This window comes from Pseudoliparis swirei, chromosome 13 (genome assembly GCF_029220125.1).
Source record: "Pseudoliparis swirei isolate HS2019 ecotype Mariana Trench chromosome 13, NWPU_hadal_v1, whole genome shotgun sequence".
Classification (NCBI taxonomy): Eukaryota; Metazoa; Chordata; class Actinopteri; order Perciformes; family Liparidae; genus Pseudoliparis; species Pseudoliparis swirei.
This window is the reverse complement of record NC_079400.1, coordinates 15,122,005-15,145,868: the sequence shown is the minus strand read 5'-3', so window position 1 is coordinate 15,145,868 and position 23,864 is coordinate 15,122,005. Positions and strand designations below refer to the sequence as shown.

The following is a 23,864-nucleotide window of genomic DNA, read 5'->3' as shown; positions in this document are numbered from 1 at the left end:
AACTCAACATCAGAGGCTTTATTTGCTGCTCATTTTGAATGTTTTACTGAAGTGTCAAAAATGAAGTGGAAGTTTCAAAACAGCACATAGCTGTTGAATTATGATTAGATGGCAATGAAGGAAAGGTTGGCATATTAGAACACACAACAACATACAGAAGGATGTAATTAATTGGGACTGTGATAAACACAATAATACTGAAGTAAATATGTCGGATAGTTATGAGGTTTCGCTGTCCATTTTGAATGGCAGGACGTGTTTTCTATTGAGTCAGTATAAACAGAAGGTATTATGAACTGAATAATGTGTATTCAGGACCTGTTTCTAAGAGCTGTAGTACTCTTAAATAGCCACAAGAGGGCGTGGTGTGTCACCTGTAAACATTTAACTAATTAAAAACTGCTGTGCTGGTGCCTTAAACTGACTTCTCTTCTGTACTTTATTACTATGTGGGTCAATTATAATTGCACTCCAACTGTATTTCTGGTATATTCGATGTGTATTATTTAATTTAAAGTAATTAAATTTCATCTATCTTCTTCAATTCTAATCTGATATTTTTGTTATTTTTAATGTCATGCTTTTCTTTGTCCATGAATAAAATAATTAACTTTGAGCTGCATTGTCAACATGTGTCATTCATGAACAGTTAGTAAATATAAATGCTATGTATTACATCTGTTTAGTTTTGCACTTTGTTTAGTTTTGCACTTTTTTTGAAAATTCGACAACTACCACACTAAAAAAACGATTCAAGCCCTTCTTAGAGGTGACACATTTAAATATTGTTTGATACATTTAAATAAATCAATTACAAAACGAAGATATTTATTTTGAATGGGTGTAACACAAAATGTATGAATACTTTCATTTATTAGATTTATTTAGGTTACACTCACAAAAACGATTCAAGCCCTTCTTCGAGGTGACACATTTAAATATTGTTTGATACATTTAAATAAATCAATTACAAAAATAGATATTTATATTTAATGGGTGGAACACAAAATGTATGAATTCCTTCATTTATTAGATTTATTTAGGTTAGATGGTGTGCATATCAACTCAAAATAAAGGTGTTTCATTGAGGACTACCCTTTGCGCATGCGCCAGCTGAAAATCAGTTGTTTACATCAAATGTGATATGTTGTGACGTATTTATATAATAAAACAATCTTAATATATAAATAAAAAACATTACAATAAATAATGTCTCGGAATGAATGTATCTTGCTTTGTCCACCAGGGGTCAGTGTTTTCTGACAGATAATGCCATATCAGGGTTTATTTGTTTACTTGCCATCTTTAAAGGGGGGACGAAGTAAAGATATATTTGTAACATTTAGGTATATTAGGCGGGTTCATCACCATTTTAATCCAGTTGTTCATTCAATGATACACCTTTCTACCAGAGTCCATTTAAATATCCCCAATAGTTGGTGCTATTCCAAACATGCACTCGTATTAACCACCACATGCTAGCTGCATCGATGCCTGACAGAAAAACAGCCCCCTTCCCCCGCGCGCCTGCCTCAATGTGAACACATAGCACGCGGTCCTGTGTGCCCGGCGAAAATAACACACCACAGGTGTTTCTTTTTTTAAATTGCCGATGACGTCACAGCGGGGACGCCTAGCCCACGTGCGGGCGGCAGTGCGCGCGCTCCTCCTGCCTGCGAAGAACGATCGAGAGCAACCCGACCGCGCAGCACAGGCGCAGTGAGACGCGGCGCTAGGAAAAAATAACAACTAATTCAACCCGTTTCGGATTATTTCTTTTATCTAAACCTCCAGCCGCCAGAAACAGTGGCACCCCTCTCTCCCACCACCCCCTTGAAGATGATGATTCGCGAGGAAGATGCCCACGTGACAAGAGGAGACTGTAGTCACATGTTGCAATGCTCCATAAGGAGTGAAGGAAAGAAGGAGTGAAGGAATGAAGGAGCCTCGCAACCAGAGGAGAGAAGAGTCTGTTCTGTCTCTCTCCAGTTGCATATCCTTTGTAGCTCTTCTCAGGCTCCTCCTCCTACCAGCATCCCTGATGATCAGTAGAGGGTACAGACGATGTCCTTGGGCAGTGGTCCCCAAACTACGGCCCGCGGGCCGAATCCGGCCCGCCTCCACATTTGGACCGGCCCCCTGAACAATACCAGAGACGCGTTCCGATTTATTATTTTTTTCACCTGGCCCGCTGCCGTTGAGATTGCAGTGAGACGCGGAGAAAATGTGAAGTGGTGCTCTTCGCAATAGAACATCTTTGATGGGACGTGTCGCGTCTCGGCCAATCAGCGTTCAGATGTCCACAGCGTTTGGGAAGTTAGGTTAGCTTGAATGTCAGTCCGCTACATCTGCTGCACGGTGTAGCGACACTAACAAAGTACCCGTACGTGAAAAACGATGTGATTTAGCATATTTTTAGTATCGATACTTCATAAAAAGAGCGATCAGAGCGCATGCGCTCCTCCGTTAAAGGTTGTCTGCACGCGCAGCGCTCACAGCGAGCGTGAGTGATGCGCGCGCACCATAACTTTTATTATAGTCCATAGCGTCACTCACACATACAGGATTTACTGAGCGGTTCAACACTTTTACAGTAAATACATTATTATGACCTCACATTTATTTATGTTGATTACAAAACACAAAATAGTCTGAATGAAGTGATTAGCAAGAGACCTTTATTAGTCAGAACAAGACACACTGGAAATATTACAATACAAGAGATGAGCATTGTCTCTTCCTTCTCCTTCTTACTGAAATCAGCCAGCACATCAGCCTGGAGTCAGCTGACCCTTCATAGACCACATGAGGTCTCAGAGGTCAGGTGGGCCGTGCCGTCATGGAGTCAGAGACGCTCTTTGAGCAAAGATCCCAGTTCACATCAGTTATGTCCACACACAACTTCGTAGTCATTCAAACCTAAAAGGATGCAACGTTTAACTAAACACTGTGCCACCGGTCCTCGCTTCACAACACCGTGTTCTCACCGGAGTCGGTCATTTGTCAGCTGGGAGGACTGGTCCTGGACCCTGTCACCTAATGGACTGATCCTGGACCCTGTCACCTAATAGACTGGGCCTGGACCCAGTCACCTATGGAACTGGCCCTGGACCCGGTCATATTGGACCGCTGCGGTTCGCCCTGGAACAAATGCAACATCTTCTTTTCTACTCGTGTTAGTAGAATTACTGCACAGTATTAATAGTAACCGTTGGTTAAAAACATTAATAATTACATTGCATTAGTAACAGGGTATTTTTGTGGTATTGATAATTCTTTACACCCTAAATTAAAAAAGTTCCCCCATGTCCTGTAAACAGCATCTATTTCATAGATCAGCATGTTCCACAGAGGTCATTCAGTAACACTTAGTTATACGACATGGTGAGGACACTCTGCGTTACAGCTGCGCCGCATGAATCACAACGGCTGGCTTTCAGAAGCTTTCCAGAATTTGGGTGAGTTTTGGTTCACGAGACCAGAACCACAGAGGAAGAAAACAAACAATACACGGTGTGATCGAGTCCCCTGACACACAGGTAAACAGACTTCTTGTGGACAGAATAAACAAATAATAAATATATAATTAAAATAAAAACACACTCCAGAAGCTCGGTCGGTAGGAGGAGCCACACATCTACATGAGCAGAGCTTGGTTGTGGGTCGTGAGTTGGGGGTCATGGAATGACCCCGAGCAGCACGGCCAGACAGCTGACTGTGCATTGCTGAGCAGCAGCTGTGGCGCTACGCTAAGCTACATTACGTCCTAGTTGCTCATGTGTTAGGAGTACAGGTGGCGCATGCTGTGTACGATATTCTCTTACAGTCTAGACATGTTAGAATTGCTAGACATCACTGAATTGGTTTTAAAGCATTTGCTGACGCAGCAATTAATACCAGAATGGAGGGCTGTGTGACCACCACACTGAGCTGCAGCGTCTGTGGCCTCCGAGCTGACGGGGACTCCGTGGCGTGGTTCGGGTATCCGTACCATTCACCTGGTGGTCGTCTCCGCCGAGGATAAAACAGTTGAGAAAGTTTCAGAACCTGCTGAGCAACATATTGTGATCTGACCAGCCGTCCAACACACACTGCTGTCTCTCAGAGCTGTGTACTATACTCTGTTGGTATGTGTACGATACTTAAAGCTGCCGATATCCTCTGTGTGAATACTGCCCGTGTAAACAGTGACACATGTGGCATTTGATACATGAATAATACCTCATGACTTAAGGGGCAGGAGCTAGTTGAAGCACAGTAATGACAGAGAACTTAGAACAGCAGGAAGACGGCAGCTGACGCTCCCTCAGGGAGGGAGGCCGCTGCTTGACCAAGGAGATTATAAAAAAGATGCATTTGGGGCGTCGGGGCGTTAACAACACCGAGCGCAAACATGCTGTGTATTATTCTCACGGTATAAAACAAAGTTGGCAATGTTGTGATATTAGTGGGATGGGGGTGGGTGAGAGGGTGGGGGCATGTCTAGCCCTCCCTTGCTGTGAGCCGAGACTCAGCCAGTGAGCTGTGGATGATGCTGCTGATGGACTCCACCCCCTCCCCTTCCAGGATGGAGCGGTGGTCTCCCTCGATGATGTGGACCGACACCGGGCCATCGCACACCTGAAGAGACACGCAATCAGCATTCAGGGACACACACTCAGGGCTGTCTGGGGGATGGGACGGTAAACGCTGTGCATGATGATAATAATAATAATAATACAAAATGAATGCAATGAAAATTGATGCATGTGTAATATTTGAAGAATAATAAAAAGTATATTTTTTGACATTTATGGAAGCAAACTATGGAATACAAAATGTGTGGAGGCTCAGAGAGTGGACTGCATCTCAAGGAGACCCTGACCAGCGTTACACTAGAGAGTGTGTGTGTGTGTGTGTGTGTGTGTGGGTCGCTATTGTAGTGAGTGAATGTTCACATCCGTTTACACTTTGAGTAACAATGGAAGTCGACAATGCACACGCGTGTGAGCTGCTGTCCTTTACCTCGCTCAGCTTGTAGTCGGCGCCCAGGCTCTGTTCGTATTCGCTGCTGGTCTTGGCACGCAGCAGCGTCACGTTGCTGTGGAGCTTCGACGTGGGCACGTAGCCGTCGGCCGCCTTCAGCTTGTTGTAGAAGGTGGACGCGGCAAAGTGCAGCGACTCTCGGCTGATGCTCTGGTGGCTGGCGGTGATGAGGTCCACCGCAGTGTTGACACGGGCCTCCAGGTCGGGCAGCGGGAGGAGGGTCTCCAGGAGCTGCAGAATCAGGAGAAACGAGACAGGAACGTATGAGCAGAAGTAATGTAGAACTTCAAGAATGTCTTAGTGACATAAAAACATGATGAGCTGAACTTCTTGATGTTAAACTCAGACAAAACTGAAGTTATTTTACTCGGCCCTGAACACCTCAGAGACCAATTATCTGGTGATGTGGTTTCTGTAGATGCCACTGCTGTACCAGTACTGTATGTATTGATGGCAGTACCATGTTGCCCCACTAGAGAGCTGCCTCACTAAATGTGGGGCTACTTGTAGTTCCTAGAGTCTTAAAAAGTAGGATGGAGCCAGAGCCTTCAGGTATCAAGCTCCTCCTCTTTTATTGAACCAGCTCCACCTTCAGCCCTGGAGGCAGACACAGTCACCTCATGTAGACTGAAGACTTTCCTCTTCATAGTCTTATAGTTAGGGCTGAATCAGGTTCACCTGGTCCAGCCCCTAGAGATGCTGCTATAGGCTGATAGGCTGCTGGGGGACGTTTAGGATACACTGAGCACCTCTCTCCTCTTCTCTCTCTCCTTATGGACGCATTTTCATCTCTCCGTCAAACATTACTAACTCTGCTTCCCCCCCGGAGTCTTTGTGCCTTCTCGCCTCACAGGTTCCATTGGGCCTGGCTGTGTCTGAAGCTGGTCCTGCCTTCTTGCCCCTGCTTCCTTCATCCAGCCCCTGGCCCTGCCTCCTTCTCTGTGCCTCCTGCCTCAAGGGCCTGGCTTCATTGGTCCAGCCTCTTTCGCGATGCCTCCTGCCATGGCCCTGCTGACCTTCCTCTGTCCTCTATGTTATATTCTGGGATGTGTATGTGTGTGTGTGTGTGTGTGTGTGTCTCCACCTTGTTGTACGTGATGCCGGTGAACTGCTGGATGAAGGCACACAGGGCTTCGGTTTCAGCCTCAGACTCTTTGCCCGGCGTCAGCTTGGCTCTGTAGCTCTGGAAACCAAACAGTGTGTTAACTTGACATGAAATACACCTTTAAAAGCACATATTCTCCTTTTAACTCTGCTGAAACATCAAATCACACCCTGGTTTATTTCTGATCTCACTTATGCTGAGCCGTCTTGAACTACTGAATGCAATAACGCAATCCTCTGTCATCTGTTATATTCTGGGATGTGTATGTGTGTACGTGTGTGTGTGTGTGTGTGTGTGTGTGTGTGTGTGTGTGTGTGTGAGCTCTTTGCTCTCACCTGCGTGTATGCGGCCACATAGGAGTGGGATCCATCAAACAGGAAGAGGGACTCCACCGGCAGGTTGCGGGTCTGAAGCTGGGAGCACATCTCAAACGCCACGCATGCACCAAAGGAGTAGCCCGCGATGCGATAGGGCCCGTCGGGCTGGACTTGTCGGATGCAGTCCACATAGTAGGCTGCCAGGGACGGGATGCTGTCCAGAGGAGCGGCTGGGGGAGAGATTAGTCCGTCATTGTACAACCACTCCCATGAAAACCCTCTCAGTGTGTGCATCGACTTCAAAGCTGTGGCGATGTGGTCGTGATCAACAAGAGAAACATAAGCGGCCCAAAGCAGTCAACATTCTCCATGAATAAGCATGGCTCTGAATGAAGGGAACAAAGGACAGCTTTACATGATCAGTGACTATGATGTTCTGGACTGAGCAACTCAAGGACCGAGTTCTGTTGTGGCGGCTCCAGTGATATACTTGTTCTCTGTGTACCTTGGGTGCACTGCAGGCCGTAGCACGGCATGCTCATCTTGAGAGCCAGCGTCTTAAAGGCGGAGATGGAGCCCTCGATGGGATGGACCAGGAACAGCGGCCTCTCCTGGCTCTGGACCTTGTTGAGCGGCGTCACCGTGGGGCCGCTGGGGTTGACCAGCATCTGGGTCAGATCCGCCTCCAGCAGGGAGCGGACGCTGTCCCTCTTGGCTCCAGCGGTCTGAGCTTCTGGAAGCAGCAGAGACAGAACAAACTATTCTCTCTGTTGGGAGTGTCGCTGCAGCGAATCCTCACGGAACCAAGAGGCGCCCGCAGTCATACCACGAGCCCTGCCCGGCTTGCTGGTGGACAGCTCTCGCAGCTTGTTGATGGTGATCTGCCGGATCTCCCTCATGGCCATGACGATGTCGTAGTCCCGCTCCAGAGTCTGGCGAACCTCAACACCCATCAAGGAGTCCAGGCCCAGGTCGGCCAAAGAGGCGTCGGCGTTCAGGCTGCTGACATCACGCACGCCTGAGAGAGAAGCACATGGTGAACGTTCTGATCGCTGGTTGGATAGAACAAAATATACAAATATAATATACAGTAGAATGACTATGTAGTAATTAGATCGTGTTCAGCAGCCTCTGCAATGTACTGGAAGGTTTGTACAAACTGGATACATTGGTACTCAATCCCAGAGTAACCTTGTGGGTCTGTTAGCATCTCAACATGAAGAATACATTTCATACTAATGAGTATAAATATGTACATGTGTGTAAATTGAGCTGTTCTTAATTCCTCTGGAAATCAACAACAGTGTGAACCTTGGACTTGACCTTCACTTAGTACCAGATGAGATAGATATTTTCTGGTGGTTTTAGAAAGACTTTGTTTGAGATAGAACTTCATAAATACCATGAAGACTTAATTGCCCGATACCTGCGGGCTCAGTGGTAAACACAACAAGGTCAAACACACATTTAGTGGCAGCCATGACACCCACATGGTTGTGAAGGTGTCACCACATCATACATGTTATCGTATTCTGGCACGACTTTCAGCACCTGCAGTCGATGGTAACAATAAATACTCTCCAGCCCTCTGATTCCTCCCAGTGCACAGCATCACCTTCATCTTCCTCCAGCTGAACTCTTCCTCCTGCATGAACAGTCGCCCTGCTCTTCACCAAGCTTACCAAGAATGTGGGCGACGGCGTCCACCAGGTCTTTCCGGCTTCCTGCCTCGCTCTTCACGGTCGCCCTCTCCGCCAGCACGAAGCTGGACATCACCGGCCGCCGCTGGCACATGAAGAGGTCGAGCACCTCCAGACAGGAAGTGATGCGCTGCGGCAGGGTGCCGCCGATGACCGCGTCGTTGCCGCCCATCGTCTCCAGCACCACGCCCACGTCGCCAATGGCGCCCCACTGCACTGCCAGTCCGGGGAAGCCGTCGTGGCGCCGCTGCTCACACACGCGCTCCATGGCCGAGTTGGCGTAACCGTAGTTACTTTGGCCGGCGTTGCCGCGGCCGCAGCTGACTGAGGAGAAGGCCACGAAATGGCTGAGGTCGGGACACGAGTCTCTCGTCACTCTGGAGAGGGAAAGGACACGAGTCAGGACCCAGAGACGAGCCAAGTCCTTCGCTTCAGGTCCCCGGTTCAAACACAAGTCTTACTTGTCCAGGTTCACGGTGCCGTCATATTTAGGTCTGTTAACGTCGAGGAAAAGCTGAGGACTCAGGTTCTCCAGCATGCCGTCTTTCAGCACCTGAAAAGAACAGAAACAAAGCAAACGTGGAAAGCAAAGGTTAGACCAAAGTGGAGTTCAAGAGGTCAGTCTCAACAGCAGTGCTGCCATAGCAACAAGTCCAGTCAGTGGCGCCGCATCAGGGCCGTAATATACTGAGAATAATTCTGTACAAATTCGTATTTTCTGATATCAGGCTATAGAAAATAAAGTGAATTGTGTCAAAGACGAAGAAACGACAGCCGGGGTAAACTCCTGACTTCATGTAGACCGCTGCTCAGAGCCTCGTGTCTGAGGTCATGGGGCTGAGGGTCAACGACTGGCTGAAGCACATTGACTAAATATACAGTCAGCAGGCTTCATGAGGCCTCTATGGAGAACATGAATGGATGGAAATCCATCCAATAATTACTGAAATCTTTCAGCAAGTCACCAACGTGGCGTGGCTAACACTAAAGTCACTATTTAGTATGTATTTTGATCTGTGTGAATATTGGATCTCAACATTACCTGTAGCAGCTTTAACACACTGATGTTTAATTATTTATTATTTTGTCATGCAGACAAAGTTCTCCTGGAACGAGCTCAGGGCAGGATACACAACATACCCAGAAAGCTCAGCGACAAGCTAACCGCAGAGGGTCCGGCACGGTGAGAAGGTCTCACTCCTCCATGGAGCGCTACATTAAACATTATATAGCCAGGGTTTTCCTACATTTGCAACAGCGTTTATGATTTCAGGAGTGAACTGATGATCCGTTACCATGGCGAGGTGGAAGACGCCGCCCACTGGGCCCAGTAAGGCGGCCTCGGCGAGGAGTCGCTCGGTTCCCTCCAGCGTGCAGACGTCATTGGTCGACACCAGCACCTCCACATCTCGACTCTGCCATTCACGCACTCGCTTCGCCTGGTAACCTAGCAACAGTCACACAAGTTAAAACTGTGAAGACGCAAACTGGTTACGGCCAAATGTCACGAGAGCAGATCTCAGGTCTGTTGCGTGTGCCTTACCGTTCCTGATGCCGGATCTGGAGGTCAGCACCAGCTTGCGGGCTCCTCTCTCCGTCAGCCACTGAGCCAGCTCCAGACCGAAGCCCCCCAGTCCACCGGTGATGATGTAGCTGTGGGAGGGGGGGCAGAAGGTGCGGCAGATGGCTGGGAAAGACAAAAGGGGGGCAGTTTGGACTGCTGAGCCCTTCTCCTCATGGCAGACCTGTGGCGAGAGAGACGCATGCTGTCGTTATAGTCACATGACAGTTATGTGAAGGGAATCGGACGCATTGACCTCGTCTACTGAGTTCAAGGCTGAAGGCCAGATGAGATACTGACCTGCAGGAGGACCTTTCCAATGTGTTTGCCCTGAGCCATGTATCGGAAAGCTTGCTCCACTTGGTCCCTCTCAAACACGGTGGTCTTCAGGGGCTGGACTACACCTCCCAGAATGCCCTCCTTCAGCAGCTCGGACACTTCCTCCCACTCCCGGTTGCCCTCTTCAAAAAGAGCATCCAGCAGGATGCCGTGGAACGTCACGTTCTTGAGGAACAGAGCCATGCCTGCAGAGATCACAAGGACACGACGCTCACGTGAGGCTCAGCCGGCGATGGCGAGTGTTTGTCATCCGAGGTGATGTTATAGTTTTTCAGAGGACGCTGAGCACCATGACCACGGGATCACTCGTTTGGTGGGTGTGTTTTACAGAAGTGTGAGCACAGCTTCAGCCTTTATGAACACACAAGTCTTTTTTTGGTAAATATTTGTCTTTTTATAGTATTAGTAACAACCCTTCTTACACCCTGAGAGAAATCAAAGATTACTTATATAATATGTAACCTCCCAGACAGTTTATTCAAGATGGTCATTGAAGATAATAAATCCTCCTATTCAGTTTCACCCAGAATCCGTTCTGCAATTCCCTCTTTGTCCTCTGTACTAAGTACTAGCAGGAACAACAAGTGGGATGTTTCTCCTGGTGTTTCGAGGAACATGGACTCACTAACATTTATATATCCGTCTATTTAAGAAATGAAAGGAGTAGCTGACGCCGTGACGGAGCCTCCTACTGACCCAGTGGGGAGTTGTTGGACAGGTCGAATTTGCCGATCTCCAGGAATCGTCCGTGTCTGGCCAGGCAGCGAATACTCGCCTGCAGCTTCTCCTCAGCCAGAGAGTTCAGCACCACATCCACGCCTGAAACACACACACACACCGCGTGATGAAGTGGCTCTCGCTGTGGAAACCCTACAGAGAGAATGTGTGAAGCCTGGTTTGTCAACCGCAACTGGTTGTTCCAGAGAGAGCGGTCTGACCTTTGCCCTGCGTCTGGAGCAGGACGTGCTGCTCAAAGGAGGAGTCTCTGGAGTTGGCGAAGGACTCTACTGAGAGCTGAGGGAACCTCTCCTGCAGGTAGGCCCGCTTCTCCACCGAGCCTGGTGGTCCAGCACCAAGGGGAGAGTTAGTTCTATCAGATTCTATCTCTTAATTACTCATAATACGCCAAGTCTCACAATTACTAGACACATGACATACGTGTCATAATTACTGCAACACAAGAACATACTTCCACAAGTGTGTCCCGTGAGTATAGTCATGGGTTGAGTCAATACTCACCGACGGTCGTGAAGACTTTACAGTTCTTGCTGAGTGCGATGGCGATGGCAGCCTGACCGACGCCCCCTGACCCCGAGTGGATGAGGACCGTCTCTCCGGGGCGGAGCCTGCCGCGCACCACCAGAGAGTAGTAGGCCGTGGTGTAGACCAACGGCACCGAGGCTGCCTGCTCCAGTGTCCTACACACACACACACACCAAGAGGATGATTGCCTTCATAGAGTTGTAAGTAACTGCCCCTACCGACACTCAGCTAATCCTTAAAACCAAGTCTGAAAGTGAGGACCGGCTAAGATGTCTTTAGGTCTAAAGGTCAAACACTTCCATCACATCAATAGATGTGAAAGTACACGCCTCGTGTTTAACCATGTGACACTGACCAGCTGGAGGGAACGCTCCACAGGAAGCGCTTGTCAGCATCCACACTTGTTGCCAGGCCTCTGGCGGGCAGCAGCCCCATCACACGCTGACCCGTGGGGTCACGACCGGAAAACTCCATACCCAGCATGCACTGCTGCAGAGCCAGGGCACCTACATGGTGTGTGATGGCAGGAGAAGTAGAGGGAAGGGGAACAGGGACACCGTTATTCACGTTCTGTGTAGTCTGATGTCGAGGGTTGTCACGACAACATTGCTCGTCTCCTCTGCACACTCTACCTGGAATAGCATCCGGTGGCAGTTTGCCGGTGGCCAGCATTATATCCCTGAAGTTGAGCGAGCTGTAGTAGACGCGACACAGTTGAATGTTGGGGTTGCTGGTCACAAAGTGGCGGAGCGGGGAGGCGATCCAGCGCAGAGAGGAGAGGTCGCCTCGAGTCAGCACGTTGACGTAGGCCTGCTCCGTCAGTTCTTCATTCAGATCTGACAAGACAGACAAAGGCTTCAGTGGAACCAGAAGCTGAGAGCGTCTCTCCCTCTTAGCAGCTGCAGTGCCTCAGGCCACACAGTGGGACAGCGCTCACCAGCACTGCTGCAACACTGATGTCCCATGGAGCGTGACCATTGGAAGAAAAACAACCTCAACCTCAAAAGCCATGTTATTTTCTAGGAATGAATTCCAGAAGAACACATCTGCCATCGCTCCACTAACCGTCCTGAAATAGAGCTTAGTTCATGAAGCTGTGGACTTATTATTTCTAACTTTATTCTGGTTATCATGCCGCCACTGTTACGAGCAGAGAGAACTACTAACGAGAAGCAAATGAGGGCCCGTCTGATGGATTGGTACCTCGGGTGATGAGCTGGTGCCTAAAGACGCCCCACTGTCCGTCTCTGAACACGTTCATGACCAGGTCCCCGTCCAGCACCGACCGCATGGACGCGTGGGCCGGCTGGAGGCTCGGCGCTGGCGACGACGCATTAAGGTTGGAGACAAATGCACAGCTGGAAACATGAAGAGGAGACGCAGGACACAAAGCATTACATTGACCCAGGACATGGCTCACACAGTGAACGGTGCTGTGAGTGATGTGATGTCATAATGCCAAAGCACCAGGTTCACTTCTCAAAGCTGCAGTGGGAACCACTAACTGAATAAACTGCTCAATATGAAGCAACGTTTAAGCTAAGCTAAAGAACGGTTAAAAGCTGTAGATAAAACCCCTTCACATTGCAGTGAAGTCTTAGATGTGTTGTGTGTCTTATAGTAGAGGAGGTGTCCTACCGTATTCGGTTGCCTCCGGGCTCCTGTCGTAAACAATTGACCATTCCCACAATGCCGCAGTGGGATTTAGAAGCAGTCAACCAAACTGGACCGTCTGATGATGACTCTGCCATCTCCGCCTGCAGCACAGAACCACACAGGAACCGTGAGGAGGACATAATACCAACTGTGTTCTCCTCACTGCTGCTTGTCATTCAGACTGAACATCACATTCAAGACAGTGTCGGACCAAAGCCAGGAGGACATGGAACCCACCTTGAGTGTTTCCACCCACTTGTAGTCGGTGCCATCCACAGGGAGGAAAATGGGCTGTTTGCTTGGAGAGCGGCAGCGGCACAGGAAGAGGGCGGAGCCATAAAAGGACTTCCTGACAGCCACAAGGCTGAGGGAGGCCTCAGAGAACACCTTCTCCCACTCGGCCTGAGGAGGAGGAGATCTCATCAGCACCGCGTCTCCTCACACTCAGCCTACTTCACAGAGAGGATGAGGAGTGTTTAACCGTTATCATTGGCTCTCCACTAACCTGTGTGAGCAGTCCTGATTGGCTGCTGCTTTGGGCGCTGCTAGAGAGAAAGGCAACCATCTCTCCCAGAGTCTCTCCCTTCAGCAGCGTGTGGAGGAGGACAAAGCCCCCTTGTTTGGCTCCAGAAGCCAGGTTGGCCACCAGGAGTCCAGGGTCCCCGCTTAGAGGGCCCCATGCGTGGTTACACACCACGAGGTCAGCCCCGCCTACCACGCCTCCAGGAGCCGGGCCCGTCGCCGGGTCCCACTGAGCCGACGCGACCGCCAGCTCCTCCAGTGTGGCCTGGTGGGGGGTCAGAAGGTCCAGGTTGGTCGCTGTGGCGGTGTAGTCCACGCGCAGCATGGGCTGGATGTTGAGGAGCGCCACCATGCGAGAGAAGAGCTGGCCATCGTTGGAGAGCGCCTGGTAATGGTCAGAGAGGGGAAGGAGGTTGAGGACCATATATTCTGAGACTCAATATTGCATCTGCATGACATTTGCCCAATTTCTTCTGTTGTGTTTGTATCTAGTTTGCAGTCTTACCTCCAGGACTTTGATTTTGCCGGGCGTGCTGTTTTCGATGGTGGTGTCCAGGCAGTGTCTGAGGGCCGGGCTGTCCAGCAGGCCCTGCAGCAGGCTGTCCTGCAGCAGACACGCCCTCTCCTTCTCCACGGTCTGCTCCAGCTCGGATTGAAGGTTCCCGTTCAGCTCCAGGCCGCAGAGCAGAGCCAGCAGCCGCACCAGGCTGGGCTCCGAGGCTCGGGGCTGGGCAGGGGGCCATCAGACTCCCCCTGTAGTCCGGGGATGGAGAGCTTGACACCGTGTGAGGCCAGCTTCTTCTGCAGTCTCTGGGTCAACCCTGGAGGGAGAGAGTTGGACAGAGACTTAGAAAGACATGTGGAGGCAGAAGGAATCTCAAAATGATACACACCTTAAACATTATGTTAACTAAAGTGATGAAAAGGGAGTGTGTCGTACCTTTACAGAGCCTCAGCTGCTCTGCAAGTTTCCCATTGGCCGTCAGGCACTCTGTGTCCACATATGGAACAAACACAAACTCTTCCAGGGTGGGGGGGCTCTGCTGCTGCTGTCGACGGGGGGCCACAGTGGCGTGAAGGCCGGAGATCTGGACTCCACCAGCAACGATGTTGTCGAGGTAGCGGTTCACGTGGACGGCCATCGCTACGGGAACGAGAGGGAGGAGTTACAGAAGCACTCCAACACACGCAGGAGGAGGACATTGAACACATCGTCACCAGTAGATGAAACTAAATGCTCCTCACCGCTCCTTCAGAGGGAGCGGAGTGATAGTGGCCGTGACTAGTGGTCAACAAAGCAACCGACCGGTGGGTAGACATGTTTCATTTCATTTCAATTCAGACTCCCATACAGCTGAAAGCGATTGTGAACGCGACAAACTAAACTTCAAACTGTAGAGATTCGGTTTTGAGAGAACACAACTTCTTTCTTTGGGCTCTGCTGCACAGAGTTCAGTCCTGCATCACATGCTGTTTTGAGGGCGAGTAAGGGGACCCTGGACTTGGGGGATGGTGGGGTGAACTTTGGCCTGGCGCCGGAGATGTCGGCTCACCTCGGCACGCTTAAACTGGTCGTGGAAACGCCAATCAATGAGGCATGTTCTGACTGAAAAAGTGCTAATGGCTTTAAATAGTTTCAACTGGTTCACATTAAAACATTACCATTTGATCATCATCATCATCATATATATACATATAGACAGACATTTATTCCTAAAACATCAGACTTCTCAACACCATGTGACCCTAAAAGTTTACAAATGAACAGATATTAGTGAGATCAGTGAGTTACGTAACGCCGACACCGAATCAGCTGCACTAGAATCAGTGATAAACAGGAACGCGTGTCCATGTCGATGAATGTGCAGACAATCCGTGTCGACAACAGCGATAACACACACCTGGCTGTCCATCAGTGTGCTGGCAGACCTTCTCCAGGTGGACGGCTGGATCCACACACACCGAGCGGATCCTGGTTGGCAGGCGTAGACTACGACCCGACAGCCCGACCACGATCATCTGCAGCATGTTGTCCAGAAACGTCACCCAGTTTCCTGTCCACTGCAGTTTGCCACAGTCACCTGGAGACAGCAAAAACACGGTTGACCACCAGAGTGTTGTAGTAGCAACCTATTGTCTCTTTCTTTTGTCTTCAGATGCAACAGTAGAAACACACACACACACACACACACCTGCATTGTTGGACTCCAAGATGCCCTGGAAGGTCTTTCCATAGTCATAGCCTCGCAGTCGCAGCTCTTTGTAGATGTCGTGTGCCGTCAGCTTCATTTTGGGATCGTCGTCGTCGTTGGTCGCTTGCTGACTGATCTGATTATGGAACGACTCGAGCGCTACGTCCTCCAGAATGCTCACCTTACCTGAAGATCACATGCGGGACAAGAAGGTAGACATTTGTGGGGCGACTGGGTGTTCATGATGAAAAGTGGTCTCACTAGCTGCCTGACACTGTTCCATTGTGCAAATGGAAATAAAGCAGCTAGGACACCTGATGCAGAGGAAGTCGAGAGGTAGTGGGACACTCTACACCAGGGGTGTCAAACTCATTTTCACTGTGGGTCACATCAGCATCAACTGAATCATATAAACGTATAAACTACTCCCCAACATAATGTTATAATTCTTTGCATTTGATTATTATTTACTTGAGTGTAGATATATTGTACATAAGAACATTTCTCTAATATTACATTCACATATTAACATAAATCCATTTAATTTGAAACCTTCAAAATAAAAGCATTTTTTTAATTTCCCCTATTAACCCTTTGGAGTCATTTTCTCGATTTTACACAATTTCTTAAATTCACCTTTTAAATGCACTTACATAGGACACATACCCATGTGTGTTTTACATAAGAAATTGCAGAACGATCTCAGCTCTCGATACAATGAGGCACAATTGTCCTCAGGCACAGTGGAATGAAAAAAGTTCAAATTTGTTTAATTATTCATATCTATGGTGAAAACACACCTTTACTCATGTGGACTAACTGTGTTGGTGTTTGAAATTGGTTTACCAAAGGTCCTAGGTTTACCCGCCACGTCCTCGCCCCTAATTTTCTCTGTGAATCGAGGACGAGCTCCTGGGCGGAAGGAGCCGGACGAGGAAACCCTAATGATTCATCCAGTAGTTTAAACTGATTTCTGCTCCATATTTTTGCGGAGAAATACATATTTTTTAAACGGAAACAGTGTCAAATGCGAGGGCGCATGCGTCGACCCCAGAAGGTTAAGAAAAGGTGATCATGTGTCTTTCAAGCCGTCAGGGGCCACATAACATGACGTGGCGGGGCCAGATTGGGCCCGCGGGCCTTGTGTTTGACACCAGTGCTCTACACCATCATCTCTTATTCAGAGGAACATCAGAATAAGATCCACGCCAGGACGGTACTCATGAACAGCTGTGACCGAAATACTATGTGCTTCATTAATTCTAAAGGACGCCGAAACAATGCACCGTGAATAATGTAGAAACAAATTAAAAAATTATATTCAACTAAAATAGTGGTCAGATACTTAGAACACCTGCAGCTCAGTGCAGAAAAGACGTTTAGTCTGGAGTGTTGAGGCACCACTAAACCTGGAGAACGTTGGACTCACCCTATGTTTCATAGCATATCCCACAAGAGTCTCTAGTGCTAAGGCGTATAACAATATATATACACACATGAGTATCACGATCTAATGCTGTGGGATACTTTGTTAACTTGGATACACTGTATTGTTTTATCAATAGTTTAAAGCAAAGACTGTACATAAAGTGGTGCTATGATAACTGTAGATGTCACTGATGCATTACACTAGTTCCACTCAGAGGTAATGATGTAATGCAGGGGTTCCCAAACTTTTTAGGCCCTTCTGCATCCCGACCGGGTTCACGCACCCCCAATCCCCCACACTTATTCATTCTTTTGCTCCGAGAAGAGTTGTTGAGGGGGGGGGTGCTCACCTGTGTGCGCGGATGTGTCAGCGCGTAACACGGCAGAGCGATGCGCGTTATGGGAGCGGCGGCGCTGGGCTTAGCCCAGAGGAGTGAAGCAGCGAAATTTGTAGACATAGAAACACTCTCAGACAGAAGCTTGCTGTTACGTGCGCCTGCTGCCAGTCTGACTCCGCTGTTTTGGGTGAATGACGTCACGTGCGACCTGGAGGTGTTAACCACTTGTGTGCCAAATCTTTTTTTTAATTTATTAACATTCGGGGCTAATTAGCCTAGGGACGCCACTGAGTCTCACGCTCAATGCGTGACACTTGAGAGCCCTGAGAATGTTTAATATTAATTATTACACCATTAGACCGCCATTACATTTTTCCTCTCGCGCACCCCCTAGAGACAGCTCGCGCACCCCCAGGGGTGCGCGCACCACACTTTGGGAATCCCTGATGTAATGCATATGGTGGTGTGTTCAGTGTCACTATGTAACCCCGTGATGGGTTTTGTATGGCTAGGTTCTCTCCAGTAGTTCTCCCTGTTCTTAAAAAGGTACGAAATGATGTTGATGGCATGACCCAGAAGTAATGTTGAATTAAGCTCAATCTACAATAACACATGATGACATTCTAATACTTGTAATGAAACATTACAATGAACCGTTGTGTACACAAACTACCCACCACTGACAGCCAGGTTTCCATTCTCTGAAACCTCAAAGCGGTTGGTGGCAGGCATGAGATGCACCTTCAGCTGGACGGAGCCTGAGAAGAGACAGACAGGCGGTCAGAGAAGCCGTCAGAGGCTCAACCCCCCCCCCCGGCCCCCAACACAGACCCGCTGCTCACCGCTCTTGGGCAGGATGGTGGCCCTGTGGATGGTGACGTCCTCAAAGGTGACGGGGGTGCTGTCCATGACGACCCCCAGACTTCTCACTAAGGTACGCCAGGCCAGCACCAGGTAGCCCGTCGCCGGGTACAGGACACGCCCATCAATGCAGTGTCCAATCATGTAGTAGTCTGGAGACTCTGGGTTTATCTCTGTGGGACAGATGATGAGATGAAATGAGGACGCACCGTCTCGCGGTGTCTTATCGTGACACAAGGGGGCAAATGCAGAACTGATGCACTTTTCTCACCAATATTATAGACGGTAGACGAACTGGATCCTCCTGAGCCACAGGGGAAATCCTCCACCTTGGGAACATACCAGGTCTGGGAATGGTCCCACTGAATCAAGGGGGAGATCAGAGGGGTACCGACTGGCACGGGGTACTTCACCTCTGGGCAGAAGCCGTTCCCGTCCACGCTGACGCTAAAGAGGTGCATTAAAATACAATTCTAAAATCTCTGAACGTGCGGAAAGAACTCACAGAGTTTGAGGCATTTACTGACCCGTTCATGTAGACTTTGCCGATGTTTGAGAGGAAGAACTCCAGGTTGTTGGTGTGGCCTCTCTTCATCAAGGGCATGATGGAACACGTGTGCTTCAAGCTACGCTTCAGGATGGACTGAAAACGCGTGTGGAAAACGTCAATAAGATGCAGGATCGGCTTTAATAATCACATAAATGGTGGACAATTTGTTGAGGCTCACTGAATAATAATAAATAAATGTATTCATCAACTTTAACGACAGGAGATGTTCACCAATGACTTATTTAGTACAAAGGATTTGGAAAAACTCGACAGATATTTATAATTAATCTAAATAATACATCAAACTTTTGTCTTCTGTAGTTCAGGAGCAGTTCAGCAGCCGGGATGTGTTTAGGGCCATGTAGTACATCGAGGAGTAGCATGGCGTACCTGCAGCAGAGCGTGAGGAGCGATCTCCACCACCACGGCGTTCTCAGGCACCAGGCTGAGGCCCTCGTGGAACAGCACGGGGCTCACCAGGTTGTTGACGTGGTAGTCGGCCGAGCTGTACTGAGCCAGCGGAGAGTCCCACTGAGCCTGAGGGATGCTGGTGCTCACCCAGCGGGGGGAGCGCTTACGTGGCTCCTTAATCACCTACACACAACATGTCACGGTGTGAGAGTAATCCATTAGGAAAGACCACGATTTTAGATATAAAGCAGCCAAAATGGAGTTGGAACCGCATTAGAATATTAAAAGAATATAGATCAATTCATTGACAATAAATAAGCTACTAAAAATAACATAACAAAAAAATAGTTAATTTACAAATGAAAAGATAATTGCACAGTGTAGTGACTGTATAATTCATATACAGTCACTACACTGAAGGACAGTGAGCATGCGTTTCCCAGTGTCCCCAGCAGGCGGCACAGTACCAGCAGAGCTTCCTACCTTCTTCAGGGCAGCCAGCAGGGTCGGAGCGATGGAGGCCATGTAGTAGGAGTGGAAAGCCACGCCAGCGCTGCGTACCTCCTTTGCAAACACTCCCTCCTCTTTCAGCTTGGCCACAAATTTCGCGATTGCTTCCTGATGTGACACACACACACACACACACACCATTAGATTAAAGAGTTGCCATTGTGTTGGTCCAACCTGACAGTGAAGCTTTTTAGGTTAGCTCAACAGCTCAATACTGTTTCCAAACCAGCAGCATTCAGTTGAAGCACTGGGAACATTTAAAGTCTTCTCATGAACGCATGAAGTACATCACAAAGTTTCCCTAACTTCACAATGTCTAGCACAAAGAACAAGCAGAAGTACAACATGTGAGCGAAAGGAAGCAGAGGCTGAGTGAAACGGGGCTATGACAGACTGATAGGTCTGACCTGAGGACCGGAGATGGTGACGGTGTCCTCAGAGTTATGGCAGGCTGGGACAACTCCCTCAGGACACTGAGCCATGCACTCCACCCACGTCAACCCTGAAACAGAGACAGCATATGTAAGATATGCAACAGTGTTTCAAGCCCAGAGCTGTGCTCTGTGTGGCAAGAAGACACAAGAATGAGCTGCATCCATTTGATGAATAATGAGTCATATCAACAGAAAAGTCAAAGCTTGACCCATAACGTCAGACAGGAAAAGGTGCTTCTATCAGTGGATATAACTTATATTGATAAGTGGAGTTGTTGTTCTCCAGATACCAGTATCAGACAGTGTACCTTAGTCCGAGCACAGAGCTAACGAGTTAGCTGAAGTTAGCTTCTATTGATCTGTCCATTCAGTAAAACAAGTATTGGGTGACGGTAAACAATAACATTGTCATGGTGCGTTTAAATGTAGTCTCGGGGTATTGTTTGAAGGAGATGTTTTTACAGCAACATTAAATTGACTTTAGAGATAATTGTTCAGCTATCTGAAGAGAAGAGGGTATGGGAGCATCTCTAGAAACAACTTTCCTTTGCATCCTAAACATAATCTTTCTGTTGTCTGAAAGCTTGATCAGGTCAACATCAAAGAACTATGGCATCCTTCTTTCCAGGCCGTTGAAACAGTTGACACACTTCAACTCAGAAGGTTTTCGTTCATGATTTTGTTAACTGTAGGAATGCGGTGAAGGCCCTCTTACCGACTGCAGCCATGCCTCCTGGAGGAAGGTTGGCCTCCTTGATGCAGCGGCCTCTCCAGTAGGCAGCCAGGACGGCCTCCGTGTGCGTGAGGGAGCCGTCTGCGTAGCCACAGGCCAGCTCTCCCACCGAGTGGCCCACGATGCCGTCGGGCTGCAGACCCAGCTTACTGAGCAGGTCGATCTCAGCTATCTGGAAGGAGCCACACGACACGCATAGTATTCATGATATGATAATCACTTCAATTCAGTGTACTTTGTACAGCCAAAAATCCCAAATTGGCCTCAGAGGGCACTTCTGTTTGATGTGGTTATGCTTCCTGTTGTTTGTGTCACTCAAAGTTATTAAAGGACCCTCTTGAGAAGGCTTTGCTGCTTGAATACAGGCTGTAAAAAACAGCTGATATGGCAATGCCTCAGAATTATTGCGATACGGATTTTATACACTACAGCCCTGTTAAAGGTCCCAGTAAGGAAATTATGTTTTTGGTAAAAAAGGAGAGAGCCAAGGAAAAAATAATAAGAAACAACTAAGAAAAAGAACAGGGGGCCAAACTGTTTCCTGAGGTTGACCAGGATAAAGCCCTTCAGATAACTCATCTCTGAGATAGGAGTACGCTCAGAGGCACATGTGGATCTTTCTAGATCTTTAAGTCAAACACTCATCAGCACTTTGTGTATAGAGTCTACCGATTCTCCCGGCTTCCTACACCAAACACGCCGTCCGTACTCTACCTGTATGGCGGCGAGGCCGACAAAGGCGTGAACAGTGTCCTCAAACGTGGCTTCGTCTGCGTCCATGAGGAGGCTAGACACAACCAGGCCCGTGTCCTTCAGGGCGGCGTCCGACCGCAGGATGGACTCCCTGAAGTATTGCAGCTGCATGAGGCTGCGGCCCATACCGGCCCACTGTGTTCCCATACCTGCCAATGCAACACACAGTCACACACCTTCATCCAGCCACACACACCTCCCGGCTGTGGAGATCTGAATCAAACCCCAACGACAAACTGGAACCTGCACCGACGACTCACCTGAACAGACATACCAGAGCGGCCGGGTGGTGGCCTGCACCTGCTGCACCTCCTTGATGTCGCTCTGGGAGCCAATCACAGCGTAGCCTCGGTAGGGCATGCTTGCGGCCGGCGCTCCGGAGAGCTCATTGAGCAAAGACAGGAAGCTGTCGTTGTCCTTCTGTTCCTTCCCCTTTTGCAGCAAGGCCTCCACGGCGGCCTCCGTGCGCCCACAGGCCTGCAGCAGCCGGGGAACCGTCCTGGCCGGCACGGTTTCTGTGGTCGGTTTCTCAGCCGGGCGAAGGATCACGTGAACGTTTGAGCCTCCGAACCCAAAGGAGTTGATGCTTACAAGGCCACCTCGGACGGGAATAGGCCGGTCAACGACTTGAATCCGCCCGTCGGAGAGCGCTGGAATGTTAGTGTTCGGAGAGCTGAAGTGCAGGTTGGGAGCCCAGAGTCCTCGCTCCAAAGAAAGCACCACCTGTGAGCGGGATGAAAAACAAACAATCAAATACAAAGAAATACATGAAGCTGCTCTTTATCTACTACTTTTCTCTTGAGTTGCTTGGGTGCCTCCTCTCGTTCTGGGAATAGAAATATTCATGTGCCGGCGCAATAAATTAGAGGTTAAAAAGAGAAAGAACGCAGCGAATATGAAAAGGCAGAGAGCAAAGCCGATCCCTGCAGTATATTTTTATAATGACTTTATTATCTCCCATGAAGAAATAAGGAAACGGTTTGATGGACTGGGCTTTGTACATCCCTCTCCAGCTCTCTGTTTTCATTCCTCACACATCTACTTCCTTCCAGAAGGGGCAGGAATTAAAAGTGTGTCCCCAATTCTACAATTCTTCATGCCGCCATGAGTGTGACTTGCCTTGGAAGAAGTCTGCTATGTTCTCTGCAACTGTACACATAAAAATGACCAGCCAGCTACGTGGATGTGAAAGGGAATCTCTGTTCTACCGGCGCTGTCTACGGACCTCATTGCCGGCGGGTGCAGACTAGACGAGTCTCCACGGCAGGATTCACCGTCCACTCGCATATCAGGAAGAATTACGCAGCAAGAGAACTAAAGGGGATGTTGTTGTTCCCTCTCACCTTAGCCAGAGCAGCCAGACCAGAAGCCGGTTCGGCATGGCCCATGTTGGACTTGATGGAGCCCATGAGCAGAGGCTCTCGCTCCGTCTCACAGAAGACGGCGGCAATGCCGTTCACCTCCTGCGGGTCGCCGACCTGCATGCAGAGAGCAGAGAAGCCAGAGGTGAGACCCTCCCGGGTCATCGGTCTGGTGACGCAGGGAGCAGCGCAGGAAACGGGCCGGACCTGGACCTGCTGCGATCACTCACCTTTGTTCCCGTGCCGTGGGCTTCCACGTACTCCACCTGCTCGGGAGATATATTGGACTCCTGGTACAGAGAACGAACCAGCCTCTGCTGCATCTCCCCTGAAGGGAACGTTACACCTGAGGGGCCGAGAGCAGCGGGTCAGGACAGGTGTGGAGCTACTGTACCGACGGTCCCAGCACAGACCCAGTCTCACACAGCATCTCGCATGGATCCACCAAAGACCTCACCACGAGGCAGAGGTTCTCGTTGCAGCCATAAAGTCAAGAGGCTAAAGCAGTTATGGGACCAACAGTTCATCCACATTCTCTAAATGGTTCTGGAGGACATGAGAGGGAACCAGAGAGCTCCTCTTGCCGGTGAACTCTACCCTTTCCTGGGATGTTGTGCTTCATGCGGAGCAAGAGAGGGACGAGGAGACCTTCAGCTGCTTACTTTAGCCGGTTAACGTTCAAGCCCTTACCTCCTGTATTCCCACATGTTAATCCATTTAGCCTCGATGCCGTTGACTGGTTGCCCTGGTGTTCCTCATCCATTCATTCATTGTCGCACTCGTTTGTTCATGTGTGTCATTAGTG

At 49.1% G+C, this 23,864-nt stretch overlaps 1 protein-coding gene across 1 annotated transcript in view; it reads right to left on the bottom strand.

The window, feature by feature from the left end:
* Nucleotides 1–2,656: 2,656 nt before the first annotated feature.
* The window catches only part of fasn (fatty acid synthase), a 31,142-nt gene continuing 9,934 nt past the window's right edge, over nt 2,657–23,864 (bottom strand). The window contains 37 exon segments of the mRNA XM_056429401.1: nt 2,657–4,620; nt 5,005–5,256; nt 6,110–6,208; nt 6,466–6,677; nt 6,953–7,180; nt 7,274–7,465; nt 8,130–8,524; nt 8,609–8,700; nt 9,443–9,594; nt 9,691–9,892; nt 10,009–10,232; nt 10,744–10,866; nt 10,986–11,105; nt 11,287–11,465; nt 11,666–11,816; nt 11,943–12,146; nt 12,514–12,668; nt 12,949–13,067; nt 13,204–13,368; nt 13,472–13,873; nt 13,994–14,230; nt 14,233–14,309; nt 14,429–14,632; nt 15,390–15,569; nt 15,681–15,866; nt 18,124–18,204; nt 18,289–18,480; nt 18,579–18,754; nt 18,835–18,950; nt 19,248–19,451; nt 19,752–19,886; nt 20,186–20,280; nt 20,928–21,117; nt 21,660–21,847; nt 21,959–22,421; nt 23,042–23,176; nt 23,290–23,405. Of these exon segments, the coding sequence (XP_056285376.1) occupies nt 4,483–4,620; nt 5,005–5,256; nt 6,110–6,208; nt 6,466–6,677; nt 6,953–7,180; nt 7,274–7,465; nt 8,130–8,524; nt 8,609–8,700; nt 9,443–9,594; nt 9,691–9,892; nt 10,009–10,232; nt 10,744–10,866; nt 10,986–11,105; nt 11,287–11,465; nt 11,666–11,816; nt 11,943–12,146; nt 12,514–12,668; nt 12,949–13,067; nt 13,204–13,368; nt 13,472–13,873; nt 13,994–14,230; nt 14,233–14,309; nt 14,429–14,632; nt 15,390–15,569; nt 15,681–15,866; nt 18,124–18,204; nt 18,289–18,480; nt 18,579–18,754; nt 18,835–18,950; nt 19,248–19,451; nt 19,752–19,886; nt 20,186–20,280; nt 20,928–21,117; nt 21,660–21,847; nt 21,959–22,421; nt 23,042–23,176; nt 23,290–23,405 (6,779 nt within the window). The 3' untranslated portion in view covers nt 2,657–4,482.